General features: G+C 39.8%; 1 protein-coding gene across 1 annotated transcript in view; it reads left to right on the top strand.

Annotated features, from left to right (window-relative positions):
- The first annotated feature begins 3,397 nt into the window (after positions 1-3,397).
- Positions 3,398-16,268, top strand: part of ARHGAP10 (Rho GTPase activating protein 10) — a 123,402-nt gene continuing 110,531 nt past the window's right edge. Inside the window, exon 1 of the mRNA XM_009702351.1 lies at positions 3,398-3,428. Within this exon, the coding sequence (XP_009700653.1) occupies positions 3,398-3,428 (31 nt within the window). The remainder of the gene's footprint in view (positions 3,429-16,268) is intronic.

The raw sequence follows: 16,268 nt of genomic DNA, 5'->3' as shown, positions 1-16,268 counted from the left end.
TTTTTCTTTTTTAACCAAAGTATAAAACTTGTCAGGGAAAGGGAGTTTCTTAGTAGTGTATAAATACTAGGTACAGAAATGAAGAAATGATCCATGAGAGAATTAGTGCTATAAAAATATTAGAATATTATTTATACAAGCATCAACACCTTTTTTTCTGAAGATGGCTGGATATCCTGGGAAGTGCTATAATGCCTTCTGGTTTTGCCAGTTCATATCTAGCTAATCCGTGCAGTATGAAGAGGGTGAGCAGAATGGATAGGGAAGCAGATTGCCTGATCCTTAGTGAAATTTCCCTCCCTGCAATTATTTGAATCGTATCAGTGCCGCAGAAGAGGATACCAACACTTGTAGAAGTTCCATACGTTGTTTAACTGTCAAAGAGGATATAGTGAACCGGTGACACAGCATGGTATGTGAGAGTACAAACTGTGACCACAACTTCTTTCTCTCATTAAAGGCTAATACTTAGAAAATGGTGGAGGAACTTCAGGAACCGCTATGAGAAAATTAAACTCTTTCCAGCTTTCATGAGTCCTAAGTTACTAACATAAGCCCCTTAATTGCTAACTTTTAGAAGTTTTTAATAACTATTGACTTATCTCACATATTTGCACAGTGTGAATGTGACTTGATCGGCATGCCTTCATAGCATGATGAAGAATTTGGCAGCTGGATGATTAAACATCTACTTAGTTGCTTGTGATCTAGGTCAGATACGAATCTGGTGATCTGGATAATAAACCCCCAAATTGTTGGCATTTACCACGCAGTAGACTTTCACTGTAATTTACAGCTTGCTGCATTTGTCTAACATTATGTAGAAGTGAATGTAGAGTTTCAGCATCATCCATTTTTGTTCTGTTGTAGTATTAAAAAGAACTTTTAAACAGAATTCTTGAAAAATGTTACTGTGAAATACAGCCAGGAAATGAAACAAAATTATACATGAAGACACTTGCATTAATATGAGGTTATGTTACAAGTTTGGTTCATTCAACATTTAAAATGAATGAAGATTAGTGATGAGGATACTAATTTTTTTTTATATGTAGTTGAAGCTACTGCTTTTTTAACCTTGCTATATGGAGTTATCACAGTTAAGATTTATAGTACCTATCTATTTCTTATAATGGAAGATCTGATTAAATATTTGTTCTGCTTTCAAGTCATATTGGGATTATGCCAGTGAGTGTGGACTGATTTGCCTGAAAAGATAGATCCATCAATCCTGAAAGTGCTGTTTTTTATAATATAGATGTCTTTTTCAAAGCTTTTAATTGTGGTTTTGTGTATCTTTTTCCTGAAAAATAACTAATGCTCTGTTTAACATATAAACAGTGTACGTTCTACCCACTGTTTTAAAAACCAGGTGTTTAAGATTCATAGGTACATTCCAGTGAAATAGCTGTACACTGTTTCGTTACCAGTGTACCTGTAGCAGAAGTGGTGAGAGTAAGTCTTAGTGAACTGAATGGCTGAGTCTGTTGTTCAGGAATGGACTTGAGCCTGTTGATGCCCCAGAGGCTGCGGTACCTTGCCGTGTAATAGCTGGGGCACAGTGTGAGTCAGTGACTGACAGACTATACATGGGCTGGAATGTAAAACAGTCTCTTGACTCCTGTTCTTCTGCTTTGTGCACGAAGCCGACTTTCCTAATCCAGTATAGTTATTTCTACTTTTAAACACAATTTATGCAAACCTACTTGAGTACTGGTAGACATGCATTGCTTTCATTTTTTTAAAATTTTGTCAGGGCATTTCAGTAGCATGGAATCATTGCTACCTGCTCCTTCAAAATTCCTACCTAACGGCAGCTATTATGAACTTGGGATGCTCAAACTGTTGCACGCATATGGAAGCTAGGCTGGTAGTTTACAGCTAGGACTATGCTGAGAGACCTTTGCGGCATGCAGATACCTTTCTGATTTGGGAAGAAGATACGGCCCAGTGCTGCGGCAAGGCTGCGGCCAACCAAGGGACTCTCAGCCATGTGGTGCGTGCATAGGACACCAACATGCGTGGCACTTGCCAGCTGCTGAGCCACTATAAATGATGTCATCAGAGTCATCCTTTGTGTACATCTTGTTGGGGGTTCATGACTTATCTTTAACGAACAGCAAGTTAGACTTGCTTCATGTCTGAACCCAGTTTTCCTTGCAATACTGCCACATCTGTTTGCTCTGGTGGTTTTTAAAAGAATGCACATGATGGATCGCTTCCTCCATGTGTGCTGCGTGTCCTTGGCAGTCCTTTTCCCATGGGTGCGGGATTTGCCCAAGCCCAGGGGTGACTGTTCGCATCTTGGTCCCATGTTTAGTTGTGGAGTTATGTTTGCATGTGCGGGAAGTAGCAGAAACAAAGGTAGTGCCGCACATTGATCAGGGATTTCAGGTATGTCTATTGAACGTGCTATTTTGCTTAAATTACCAACTCGCTGTTTCTAATACACAGTCTTTCCTGGAAAATAAATCCTGTTGGTGTTATGTATACATGCTTTATGTCAAAAAATAGTGTCTCAGATCTGTCAGTGTTTAAAAAAGAAAAATTTGTTATTTTGTTTTTTTAAATCTCTGCGCACATCATCTCCTAATGTTACTAGCGCGGATGGGAATAATGGATGTGAAGACTTGTGGATACATATGCCTTATGAAGTACTGATTTGGGGCGCTAACCGAGTAACAACTTTTCTGCATATATTTCTGCCAGTTACACCCTTTGAGAAGTGAATTCTATGTTTCAAAGTGCTTTTTTGTTTGCACTAAATGCACTATCATGTTTTCCCTGGTCTACTTTTGGAAATACTTGGTGAACTGGGGCAGAGAGGTTTTCTTTCTGTGTATGGGCCTTTCCCCAGCTCTACTGTCACATGTTGCCGGGGTTATCATCCTGGTTTGAACTTTGTTCTGGCTTTTGAATGTGTTAAATCCTCCGGGATCAACAAGACAGCAGTTAATGAAAGTACAGGTCATCAGTGTTTAGCTTGGAAGTGGAAACTGTCTGTGTGAGGGGAGGTGTGTTTCATGTTACTTCATAATGTGGAAGCAAGGGAGCTGGCTGGACTTTTGTGTGCTGCTCTTCAGAGCTGCTTTCACCTGAATGAATTGGCGGAGGAAGGCGGGGAGCTAAATGATCTTTCATGTTTCATGGTGCAAGTGTAGTTCAAGATACTGTTCAGTGCAACACTTGCGCACAGTATCTCTCCGAATGCCTTATGTGAGTAATTCTCCTCATGTTTGGATCATGATTAGGTGGCATCTTCCAATGTGAGGAAAATAAAATAAAGTTTCAATTCTTTAACTCACGAGCACTTTGTTGGGCTGCGTGCTTTTGACTGAAGCATAATGCGGTGATAGTGACATAAAGTGTAGCTCATCCCGATACTCTAGAGTGCGCGATGAAACAAAGAGATTATGGAATTGGAAAAGGTGAGATTACTCAATGTTTTACAATAATCTTATGCCAGTCTTTTGAACTATACATTGATTATTTTAATTTGGGTCTGCTTTAAGCATGTTTATGTAATGAATAGATTACACTGTGTACAGATATGCTGTGTATCTGGCAATACATTTTTGTATAATTAAAACTAGCCATCTATGTGTTGAGTCAGGCAGATACTCTCCAAATTTGTGCCTGTGTCCTGCCTTCATTTTTCTTTATTCTTCTCTGTTTCCATTGTATTAATTTTGAAATTTCAGGTAGTCAAAACAACAGGACTATTTTTCTATTCAGTGAAAGACTCTGGTCCTGGCTCTACCTTTGTTGATAACTAAAAAAAATGGTTGTAGACATGTAAACTAGAAGATTCAAACAGGGTATCTGTGTCTTAGCTACACATCTTACTAATTATTTCTGATATGGCTGCAAATATCCTGACTTTGTTGGAATGAATTTGGAAGTAAAAACCCAAGACAGCAATTTACAGTCAATTTTCTCAGTAGATCTCTTGTTTCTGGAGAGCTGGAGTTGTAATGCTGATATGGAGAGTTTTATTATTGACCAACAAAGATCTTTGATACCTATTCTCCAGCAGTCATGTGTATTTTCTCATCTTGCTCTTAGTCAACACAAATAAGAACAAAGGTAAATAGGAGTCAGCAAGTCTGTGTCGAACTGGGATTGTTGCATTTCTCATAGTGGGACACTCCTGCTCTTGAAAGAGCATTGCAAAACACCTCTGTCAAGATGAAATGAAGTGGCACTTACGGGTCTGTGCACAGGATTTTTTTTCCCATAGAGTTTGCACCATATACAACTACTCAACCACCCTCCTCCCCCCCCCTTTTGTTTTGTCTGGTGTCAACCCTCAAAATTTCTCATGGACCTCGGTCTTTTGGATAGAAAGGTAGGAGAGCTTATAATTTTATGGAGTTGCAATGAACCACATCTAACAGGTTTTGCAGGTTACTAGAGGTCCAGTGGACTGCAGTTGGAGAATCACAAGCATGGGGTAGGCATAGAGCTCTAAAGCTTTATCAACAGAGTGAATCCTGACCGAAAGTGCCAATTCAAAAGTAAAGCAGCCTTAGTTGCTGAAGCTGATCATCATTAAAGGCTTAATGTTCTTTGTTACGTAGTTTCTGACTGATCCTGCCTGAGATTTCTGTGCCAGCATGGTCTTCATCTGTGCAAGATGGTGAGAAACAATACTGCCATGATACTGTAATTTTTTTCTAAATGCAGGTAACCCTAAATCATCGTGATCCTAGTAGGAGCAAGTACAAACCTACCGTGACTATGTTAGTGGCCTGGCCTGTGCTGCTGAGCCCCACTGAGCTGCTTTATCTGCCTCTCGTCTCGCCCCCTAGAATCTGGAAGGTGCTACTTGTGTGACTGCTCTCCCATCCGACCATAAGAGGTTCTCTTTTGCCTACCTGCACGCTTTCCCCAGCAAAGTGTCTGAGAAAAGCAGAGGTGGTGTACGTAGACAATCTGTGAAGCAGGCAAGGTGCTGTGGGCTGTGGCTCTTGATAACATTTTGCACTGGACATGCTCAGAACAGCAATGGAACAGGTTGGAACAGTCTAGACCTTGAACGAGTGCTTCTCATTGAGTTGTGTTTGCAGATTGTGTTATGTGTATTGTATCTTGTTCTTGCAAGTTGCGGAAAAGTGCCAGTTTAAATGGGCAGAGTAGAAAATAGTAGTTTGAGTTTGACTAATGAACGTGGAGCCCAATGCTGCTTAAGAACCCAATTTATTTTGGAATATCACAGCTAATATGTTAAAATGAGGGTTCTTTTCCCCTGCTTCAGCAATAATTTTAGTATAAAACCTGCACATAAGAAGAAATATTAGTAAATGAAGGAAGAAAGACATTGAGGAACTTTTTGTGTAGGAATTATTTTTTGGTGCTAACTGGGACTAGAGAATGAGATTAACAAGGAATTTTAAAGCAAATGTGTTCCTGGGCTGTGGGATCTTTCACGTATGTTGCAGCTTTCTGCAACATTCCTAAAGAGCTTTTGTTTGTGGGGAGAAGAAAAAGCAAGAGGCCGTGAACTGCCACCTTATCTTCAATTTTTATTTCAAATTTTATTTCTTCAGAGGAGCTAAGCATGGTTGACTTTTGAATGCATCTCTCATTCATTCATCCTAACATAAAAACGTTGCGTTAGATGATGTGACCTAGTGGGATCGTCGCTAGTACCGGTACAGTGCATTTGGTTGTTCACTGTGGTTCTGAGGACCAGCTGTGGACCACTTCTGTCTTTGTGGTCTGCCAACAGTTCATGGGCTGCAGTTTGTTAGAAACTGATTTACGTGATGAGGACTAGGTTGGGAGCTCCTGCTTCCTACAGAAATCAACAAATACCTTTTCCAGCTGTCATTGCCAAACGCATTCACTGAACACTTTAGGATTTCCAGTATTTGCTGCCATATTTCTGTATATGGTAGATTGAATGAGGCTAGCCTCTTTGTTTTACTGACTTTTTATTGACTTTTATGGTTTTTTTATGGACATTTTATTGATAGCATAGTCCCACAACTACAAAGCAGCAGTGCAAGTGAGATACAAAACTGGGGTTCTTGACTCCTTTCTTTTGGGCTTCATCGCCTTTCGTGGCAAATGAGATGTGAATTATATGAAATAAGGTTTGAGCAAATGGAAGTGTACTTGGTTTGTCTTGTGATAGACTCTTGTCTTTCATCAGAAAACTACTGCCAGCTTTTCCAAAGCTCGCTGTGGGATACCTACTTCACAATATTCTACTAATTATGTTTGTTTTTTAAATACATATGTGTTGAGTAGCTCTTGAGCATGCTGTTATTGCAGGACTGAACTTGACATGGCAGACCATCCGTGTTACTGCTCTGTAACAACAATGTATAGCTGTTGTTCCAAGTGCTTGGAAGTTTTCTCATAAAGGTGGTGCTCCAGACACACAAACGGTTCCCAAAGCTAAAAAATGTTCTTCACAGATGCTCCCAGTTGGCCATCTGAAACTGCCTGTGAGAAATACTAGCTTTGTCAGTTGAAGAGCGGAGGCTGCCATGAGTTGTGGCTGGATCAAGGATACTGTGTTCATTCATGGTGGCTCTTCAGGGGAGAGCGCAGACTTTTCAAGTATGCTAATGGATGGTTATCTTGCATTAAGGAGACTAGCTGTGAAATGTTTGCAGAGTGTCCTGGTGGATTTTTCTTTTTTTTCTTGTTTCATTTTGGTTTGGTTTTTTAGTGTAGAAAGCATAGCAGGATGTCCAACTGTCTATGTAGCTGTACATATAAGATGTGCCTCTCTTGTGTGTGTATTTAAAACGAAGGCGTTTAGATTATGGTGATGCTTGGAAAGACAGGTGGGATTAAATCCCTAGTTTGTATTCTGCATCCCAAATGGTCACCTTGACAGCTCTTGTCTGCTGAACAAGATTGGGCATGGTTGTGGTGAGACAGGAGACCAAAACCTGAGGGAACACTTTTATGCCTGGTGATACGGTTGCTGTTTCTCTAGCTACAGAACTTGTTCAAGTAGTTCTTGTAATGGTTTCTTTGGGGTTTTATCTTTCTGAGGGAGGAGAGGAGGAGAATACCATTATTGCTGTTCTCTAGGACAAGAAGTGTGTTTTCCATTGGAAAAGTAACTTTCGATATTGCATCTTTTTTAATGTCAGGTACTTAAAGAAGGGGGGAAGTAGGGCAGTGTAGCTAAATCCTGTGCTGTCCTGTGACTGGACTTAGCTGAGTAATCACTGCACTGGCAGTCAGTCTGTCTTTCGCTCTCTTGCTTTCGGCTTATGACTTTGAATATATGGAAAGTCTGTGCCTCCTCCATGTTAGTCTGAGTTGTAGGGTTTTTTTCCCCCTTGAGTGTGGGAAGGAACAGGCTACTGAAGGAGCCAGATTGAAAGGTCTAATTTAGGGAATTATGTATTTTACATTGTCCAATAACTCTGCCGCTCCCATATCTGTTGAAATGTGGGGTTGATTTTATTACCCAGGTTAATTTTAGGGTGTTCATCACTGCGCAGATGACTCTTATCTCATAGTTAATTTGTGTGTTTTGATAAAGAACTTTGATAAGTATTTGTTAAAGGTTTTGGTTTTGCAGCTGAAATCAGTGTAATATAAAAATTATGAGAAATCAAGAGGTATTGCATTTGGAAAGACAGAGGTTTGGGTTTTTTTTTTTCATTTAAAGGAAAAAGTCAGAGAAGGGAGAGGATGTTAAAAAAAAGAAAAAAAACCAAAACCAAACACAAAACCAAACAAACCCAAAATCGTGCCTCCCCCCCTCAGGTTTGATGTTTATAAGTAACTCTGTAGCAACATTAACCTGTCTTCCTTGTGTACTACTACATGCTTTCAGGAATATATATGCTGCTCTGCCTCTCTGACCATTCTTGTCACTTGTGCTAATTAGAGAGCTTTAAAAAAGGAGAAAGGAGTTTCTTCTACCATCCAGGGTAATTCATAGTTTATTTTAGATTCTATTTTCCCCATCTGATTTATTTTTTTTCTCCTTGAAAGAAAGAACTAAAAATAGAGGGGGGGCGGGGGGTGGAAATCAATCTCCCTAAAATAGAGAGGCTGCAAATTGTTATAGAAGCATGCAATAACTGGAGTGTCCCAGCATGGTGGTTGTGATTTTAAGTCCCTGAAGTTTGCCTTCAATGTGGCTTTGCTAGGTTAGGGTTTTCTGCTGTGCCTCTCTTTTGCACAGAGCGCCCCATGATCCTACTGCTGTTATACCGAGATTTATGGGTTGGAGGTTCCCAGTTTATGGTCAATTTACCTCGCTAATCCTCTTTCCTCTAGAGGCTTGAGAATCTGTGACTCAAAGTGACTTTGCTTTCAAAAACTTTGCTTGTTTATTTTTCTAAAGGCCTATGATATATGGAAAACTTAAAAAAAAGTCTTAAGTGCATATTTTTCCTTAACAGCCTATGATTTTTTACTTTGCAGAGATAAGTAGTTTCCATGTAGCAGTCATTGCTTACGTTTCCATTTCAAAAGACACAGGTTTGGTCACTTGAGACTGAAAGTCTGTTGATTTGCCTCAAGCCAGAAATTGGACAGTATTTAAGCACCATCTCTTTAGTGGGATCCACAGAAAACTGTTTAAATCTGGTTGTTATTTTTAATACAGTTTACAAATGAGCCTTTTTCACTGAAACGTCTGCCAAACAAATTGCTTTCTTGTTGATTTGTACTCTAAATGCATAAACTGAGGTGAGTCACATGGCAGTTGCGTAAGCTCAATGATGATTTTAACTGGTAACATTTTCTATTTTTTTTTTTTTTTTGTAGTGCATGTGGGGGCAGAGGGTGGGACAAACAGAGGACAACTACTTAATCTTCCCTATCAGCCTGATAAAATTTAGACCTAGTCAGGTCTCCACAGTTCGTCATAATATTTCACGTTTATTGCCTTTTTTCAAATGTTTGTTTTGTTTGATGTCAAGGATTGTTAGTTAATTACTTTCCTTTCTTCCATCATCTTGGTTGTTTTCTGCTTGATTCCAAGCTTGATGTATGAATAAATAATCTGATTTACAAGGCATGCACATTTAAAGTTTTGTGAGCAGCCAGGACAGTTTGTACCAGTGAGTGCTATAGCTTGAGCTATAAAGCCAGTACAGCTGGCATGCAGAACACAGTGGGTTTTTTTCCTCTGTGGAACAATTCTGTGTATGTAGGTGTACATGCTGTGTGTAACTCCCTTCCTGTGTTGTACAGACACAGTATGTTCACTGGTGAAAGCTGAAGCATTTCCTTCAGATTGTGTGATTTATCATCCCTTATTTGTATTGTAGTAATTTCAGGCAACGGCATTGAAATTTGGAGTTCTTCTATGAATATTATACATATAACAGTGTTCCCAGGTGGCCAATAATGCCAATGGCATCCTGACTTGTATCAGGAATAGTGTGGCCAGCAGGACCAAGGCAGTGATCGTCCCCCTGTACTCGGCACTGGTGAGGCCGCACCTCGAGGGCTGTGTTCAGTTCTGGGCCCTTCACGACAAGAAAGCCCTTGAGGTGCTGGAGCGAGTCCAGAGAAGGGCAACGAAGGTGGTGAAGGGTCTGGAGCACAAGTCTGATGGGGAGCGGCTGAGGGAGCTGGGGGGGTTTGGTCTGGAGAAGAGGAGGCTGAGGGGAGACCTGATTGCTCCCTACAAGAACCTGAAAGGAGGTTGTAGCCAGGTGGGGGTCGGTCTCTTCTCCCAAGTAGCAAGCAATAGGACAAGAGGAAACGGCCTCAAGTTGCACCAGGTTTAGACTGGATATTAGGAAGAATATCTTCACCGACAGGGTTGTCAAGCACTGGAAGAGGCTGCCCAGGGAAGCGGTGGAGTTCCCATCCCTGAAGGTATTTAAAAGACGTGTAGGTGTGGTGCTTAGGGACATGGTTTAGTGGTGGACTTGGCAGTGCGAGGTTAACGGTTGGACTCGATGATCTTAAAGGTCTTTTCAAACCTAAACAATTCTATGGTTCTATAACGTAGATTGTCGATGTCCAAACAGCTCCTTGTTTGAGCTATTGGACTGGTAGAATGGATTTTTTTTTTCATTTTGTCTTGTTTTAGAGAAGGGAGCCTATGCTTAGATTTTTAATTTGACAACATTTGTGGTCAGTCGTGGGTCAGCTTTAGTCTTCTGCTCCCCTTCTCTCCACTTCTCACTTGCTCTGACACATGCGGTTAAAGCTTTGGAGTATGCTGAATATGCCTGGGCTAGCAAGGCAGGGTTGTGGATCCTTTGGCTGACGATAAGCAGGGATAGTACTTGAATATAAACTGTTGATGGTGGGTCCAGGGAAGAAAGTCAAAGCAAAAATCAATACTTCCTGTTTAATAAACAAATCCTCTGAAGCTTAGTAATACCTCAACCCCAGAAATGATGATAGAAGCTTCACAAATCCAAACATTTTATAAAACAGCTTTCCTTTGGAACTGCTGGCTCATTCTTTTTTCCTCAGCTTCCATTAGTGAAACTCAAACAACACTGAACTGAGTACTGAACTTCTGTACTCCTACTGTATTATATAAAGTGTTCCTCATATCATCAAAGTGCTGAGAATAGTCACTTCCAGTGCAGGAAATAGGTGGTAGTTTCTAAGAGAGGTTGTGAATACTTTCACGGTATTGCTCAACTTATGCAAGAAATTGCATTATCTTCTCTGTCATGAGAACACTTTATGTCAGAAAGGCAGAATGCATAATAATGCAGCTGGAAGAGTGAAGTTATGGAAAAATAAAAAAAAGTTGTGTATGCTAGTACTTTCGCTCTCAAATTTTAGACATTACGTTCATTTAGAAACAAAACCAGCTTGACTTTTCTCTAAAACCAAGATAGTAAATTTAAGCTAATTCTTGTGTCAAAGCATAAAGGATGTAAGTAATCTAAAAAAGATTCGTACTGTGTTATATACTGTAAGTCTTCCTTTTGTTTGAAAACAGAATGAAATATGAAAGTTGCGTTAGAAGACTAAACAAACGGCTTTGTTTCCTGCTTAGAAGTTATGTTGGTATAGCTGTGTAGGATTACAAGATGTTTTTTTCATGCCTTGTGCTCCTCACGAGGAGATGGTGGCTGCTCTTGGCTACCTAAATTGCTTTTGCTCAATTATTCTGTTTTGGGGTTTTGATCATTTAGTGATCTTTGATTTGGGAACCAGTTGCCACTGATATCCAGACTGGAAACTCATTTTGGAGAAATGTAGTGAAATCCCAGAGCAGCGAGGCTTTCACATGCTTGTGTGACAGTAACTTTAAGGTCAAAGGTTTTTTCCTAAGCAGAGTTAGTAGGTATGACTGTGTGTCTCTTTTATATACATAATTATATCCTGCAATTGATTTATTGGCCTCTTATAAGATTTCTGATCTGAAACTGACAGAAGGATTACAGGATTTCTTCGCACATAGAGTTCAAATATTGCACAAGTATCCAGACCAGAGATAAGTAAAGTTTCTCTTTTGGCATATACCATACTACATAGTTGAATATTTAAATAAATATTTCCTGGCAAGCTCTGTTAGCGATTATTGATGGCAGGACCAATAAATTTATTCTTCTGCCCAGGCATATAAATTGCAATAATCAGAGAAGCTGGCAGGTGAAATGATGCTGGAGCATCAGGGCTTCCTCTAGCAACACCTTTAAAAGAGCGACAGTGAGAGCAGTGAAAGGGGAATGAATGGGAGGCTCATCCTTTACTTTCACTTTTCATGTCTATCAGTGCTTTCTGCTGGCTTTATTTATTTAAAGGAATCCTGTATCCAGTATACGGATGTTGAACTATTCTGTGGTGTATGTATGTGCTTTTGGTCTGACCTAATTAGAAGCTTCAGTTTTAATATGGTTTAGCCAGATACAGCTCATGTGAGAGCTATCAGAAAGATTTCCTTTTGACACACAACTGTTGCGTTGCTTTACATGTAAAATCCCCGTTTGAGAGTTTTAGAAAAGTATGTAGTAAAACCTTTTTTTAATTTGGGCATCTAGTTTAGCTACCCACTGCTATGCTGCCCAGTGCTTTTTCTGGAAACTATATGACGTGAGTACAGGCCGTCCTCTGCACCAAAGTTGCTGCCAGCTGTTTTCTCTGTCAAGACTCAGATTCATTTCACTTCTGTGTCTAGTTACAGCAAAGTTATTCTTGAATCCATCCCTCTTTGGGGGCCTGTTGTGGTCATCCCATCCTTCTTGATGCTGAAGATTACTTGCCCTAATCTGTCAAGTATTTTCCAAAATGCACTATAATCTCACCTTCTAATAAATAAATAAGTAAATAAATAGCCGAAAGGTTGGGCATTGTTTGTTGAATCACACATCTCAACTGCACGTTTGTCTGATTCCTCATTGTGTTTTCCTCTTGTCTTCTCCTACTTGAATCCTGTTGTGCTTGGGAAAATAAAGCTGTACTATCTAGGGTCTTTCTCAGCCTACTGGAAGAATTTTACTTAATTGTCGTGACTCATGAGCAGAGGAACTGGTGAAAATGTAACTTTATTTTCTGAAGCTTTTATGGCGTTCCTGATGACAAAGTGTTTGGTAGTCATGTCATATAAAACTCTAATTATACGTGTGCGGGTGTGCTGAGTGCGTGTTTGGGCATATTTTGTTGTGGAGAAATCACAGTATCTTGCAATTTTGATCTCCTTGTGAGTTTTTGTCTACATATCCAAATGTTCAGACAGGCAGTAATTCCATGCAAGTGACAATGTTTTGAGGTATCTGCCGTTTTGAAGAGAGAAAACATTGTGACTGATGCTTGCTTTTTTTTTGCAAAGATTTTCATGTTTAATGTTGACATTTCTGCAAACTTGATGTACAGCTCCATAAAATATTTCAAACTGTCAGTTAAACAGCATGTGCTTTTAAAGATGATAAAAATACTTAACTCTAGTCGTTCATTAGGGAGGTGGCTTCTAGCTCACCTTGTGCTTTGGCTACCCACTTCCCATTACGGAGTTGCCTTCTGACTTCTCGTGAAAAGCACTAGCACTTGCATTGTTTGCAGTTGGCTGGAACTAAGCAGGCAGAGAGCTCTGCCTGGAAAAAGGCCTTTATTGCGTGAAATACTGGTCAGGATTCATTTCCCTAGAGACTGTGGGGAAAAGTTGTTTTGTTTTGTTTTTCCCTCCCTTGCTTGCTGCTGTGGAGGAAAAAAAGATCTTGCTGAAACTATTTATTGGATGGGAACTCTCTGAGATGATGTCCATGCTCAACGGCAGCAGATGCGGCATGTGAAAAACCTGCAAGCTGGCATGTTTGCTGTGACCTTCCCATCCCAGGCTGAGCTACTCTCCTTCTCCAACTTTCTCAAGCACATAAAGTTTCAGTCAAATGTGCACTTTCTAAGACAATAGACTTCAAATAATGAAGTCAGTCCTATTTCTTGGAAGGGGGAAATCTCTGTGCCCTGGCGATGGGTCAGGTCCTCCTGCTGTGTTGATGTAACAACTTTACCTGACTGCCATGAGTGAATGTTGATGACTGAAGAAATTCGGTAGACAGGTCCTGTTAGTTATTTGGATTTTGAACAGTGCTCTGAATTCAGAGAATGTCTCATTTAAGATGAGTGGTGAGGGGTCAGTGCTTCATTGTCTGTATTCAGAGTATAGATTTGGTTATGTGGGGTTGCCCCCCAACCACAAAACTCTTTTCTAAGTTGGAGAATATAATGGCAAAATTGAGCTTCAGTACAACAGTGAATTGGTCTTTTCTTTTCAAAATAATATTTCAACACAATATATTCTGGTTTATGTAAACATTATAGTTATTGTCTGGGAAAGAAAGCAATACTCCAGAATTAAAACATTCTTTTACAGAATTTCCCAGTTGAGGAGAATGTTTTCAGTTATTTAGTACAATTTTTCATCCTTAAGCAGTATGGTCCTCTGATCTGCGTGCTACTGAACACCCTTGCTTGTTTGCAAATTACACTCGAGACATCAATAGCTTCATTTAGGATATAAAGGGCTTGTGAAACAGGAACATAGTCATCCTACAGAATAACTGAGTAAAGAAACCATGAATAAATGCGGGAGGACCTTCAGATCTGTGGTGTTTGACAAGAATTTGAACTGAAGACTACAACATCTCGAAATTTATGTTCAATTTAGTGATTAGAGTTGTCTTATAAAAGACTGATGCTAGTTGTAAATTTCTGCTAGAAAATTCACTACTAGAAGTGTAATCTCACCTTCTGAATTCATACATCTTTATATTAATAATAGTAACATCCTGATCTCTGAAAAGGAGTGTTTTCATCTCACATTCTCTGATTCAGTCACTTTTGGAAGACAGTCCCCAGGTCTGTGCTACTTATAGAGCTGAAGGTATTGTAGAAAGTTTTACCAGTGGAAGCTTTGATGGTACGAGTAATTTGGAATTGTGTGTTCAAACTATTGCTTCTGGACTGATGCAGCGTTTTCTTTTGGGAACAGATTATATACATTACATTGGTGTCCATCTTGCTGCCATGTGGTGCAGTATGATACAGGGAAACCTTTGCAGCAAATCCTGAACTGCTGGTTTTTATCTTTGGGAACCATGTGAATTTGGTGGAGTGCTCTTATAGTTTTCTGCATTGCAAATTTGTTTTTCTTAGTCCTTGCTTTCTAATTTACTACATTTCTTGATCTGTCTTGTTGTCAGAGGCATGGAGGTTGTAAGGATCAGGAAGATGGTTGTGGTTCCTTTGAAGACAAATTGTCTTTGTGGTACTCCACAGTAACTTCTGTCACAGTTGCCTGAGCCTTCAGCAGAGCCTTTCAGATATGGGTCTTGTGTCAGGGTGGTTGCAGGAACGTTTCTTCATCCCTGAAGCAGGGAATTTATTGGCAGGGTTGTAGGGCCAGGGATGCAGCTTGTCTTTTTCTTTCATGAATTGTAACTCGTGCTGTGTTCCTGAAGAGCAGAACCGAAAGATTTAGTCACCATCTGAGCTGGCAGAGAGGTGCGCTTTTTTGTAAGAGCTGTTGGAGATGCTCTGGGAGAGCCTTAATCTCCACTGAGATACTAAATGTGCTGGTTCGCCTGCTGCCTGCGATGCAGAGGAAAATGCCCTTGGCGGGGTGGAGTAGGGCTGGCTTGCTGATTTCAAAGATCCAGCTAAAAAGGCAAAAACAGGCAAATAACCAGAGCCCGAGGAGGTGTGGTGTGACCGAGGGACACCACCAGCATGATTTGGCAGTTTAGCCCGTACTTGCATAAGATGCTACTTAGTGATATTTCATATATGGTAATTAACATGTTAATTAGTTGATTCTTTATGTGGGAGAACATGGAGTTTGTACCCATGTACTTGCAAGGGTAGAGAGAAATGAGCAGTCTGTTTTCACCGGTGAAAGTTGAGTTTGTACCCATGTACTTGCAAGGGTAGGGAGAAATGAGCAAAGTCTGTTTTCACCGGTGAAAGTTGGAGAAGTAGAGAAGGTAGATAAGATGATATATGTTTTATGTTTCTGTGCTGCATACTTTCTACAGGCAAAACCAGTGGTTGGAGGTTATGGCATCTAAAACATTTTGCGTATCTATGAAAATAAGAGTCTACTCTGCTAAAATCGGAAAGCTTTCCGAACTTGCCTATTTTGATAGATGTGGAGAGTAGTGGCATTTAGACTAGATGAGGCAAGGGATTATGTGTTTGAAAGAAGGAAAAATCATAAAGTATGACAGGAGCAACCTATAAAATAGAAATATTGCAAAAATTGGATGGTTTTGTCTCTTAAGAAGCAGGGAGAAGTTTATGATATCTCTGTCATGCCGTTTACGTGTGGCTTGTTCAGGCTAAATAGCCTGTTTTTACTTGTGTCACAATTATGCCACAATCAATGACCCCAGCATGCACTAAAACTGGTAACAGGGAACATCAAACACTGTGGAAGAAACATTTAAGACCAGTCAGTTCCTAACAGAGGCATTGTTCTGAAGAATGATGTTCATTGCCCCAATATTCAGTTTTCTCTCTTTTTCTTGGACAGCAAAAACATGCTTTTCTTTTTTGGCTTCTAGATGTTCACTTCCTGTTGTCATTAGTTGGGAAAGTCATGACAGAATTTGGACTTCTGGTGTAACAGAAGAGTGACATCAGTTCCTATCTGTGACGAGTTAAAAATTCCATTAGAGATTAAGATTCCTAAAATAATTACTAATTTCTTGTATTTACATATAAATTACTTTAGGGGGGTTTGTTTTTCATTTTATTCTTGAAATGTCTTTTTTTCTGTTTGCTGAAATGCAAAGCTTTTTTAATTATTTAACAAAAACACTTCCATGTTAAAATTTGAAAGACTTTTCCTAAAATATTACTGTTGC

This window comes from Cariama cristata, unplaced genomic scaffold (genome assembly GCF_000690535.1).
Source record: "Cariama cristata isolate BGI_N322 unplaced genomic scaffold, ASM69053v1 scaffold1226, whole genome shotgun sequence".
NCBI lineage: Eukaryota > Metazoa > Chordata > Aves > Cariamiformes > Cariamidae > Cariama > Cariama cristata.
Note: the sequence above shows the minus strand (reverse complement) of the source record. Positions and strands in the feature narration are given on the sequence as shown.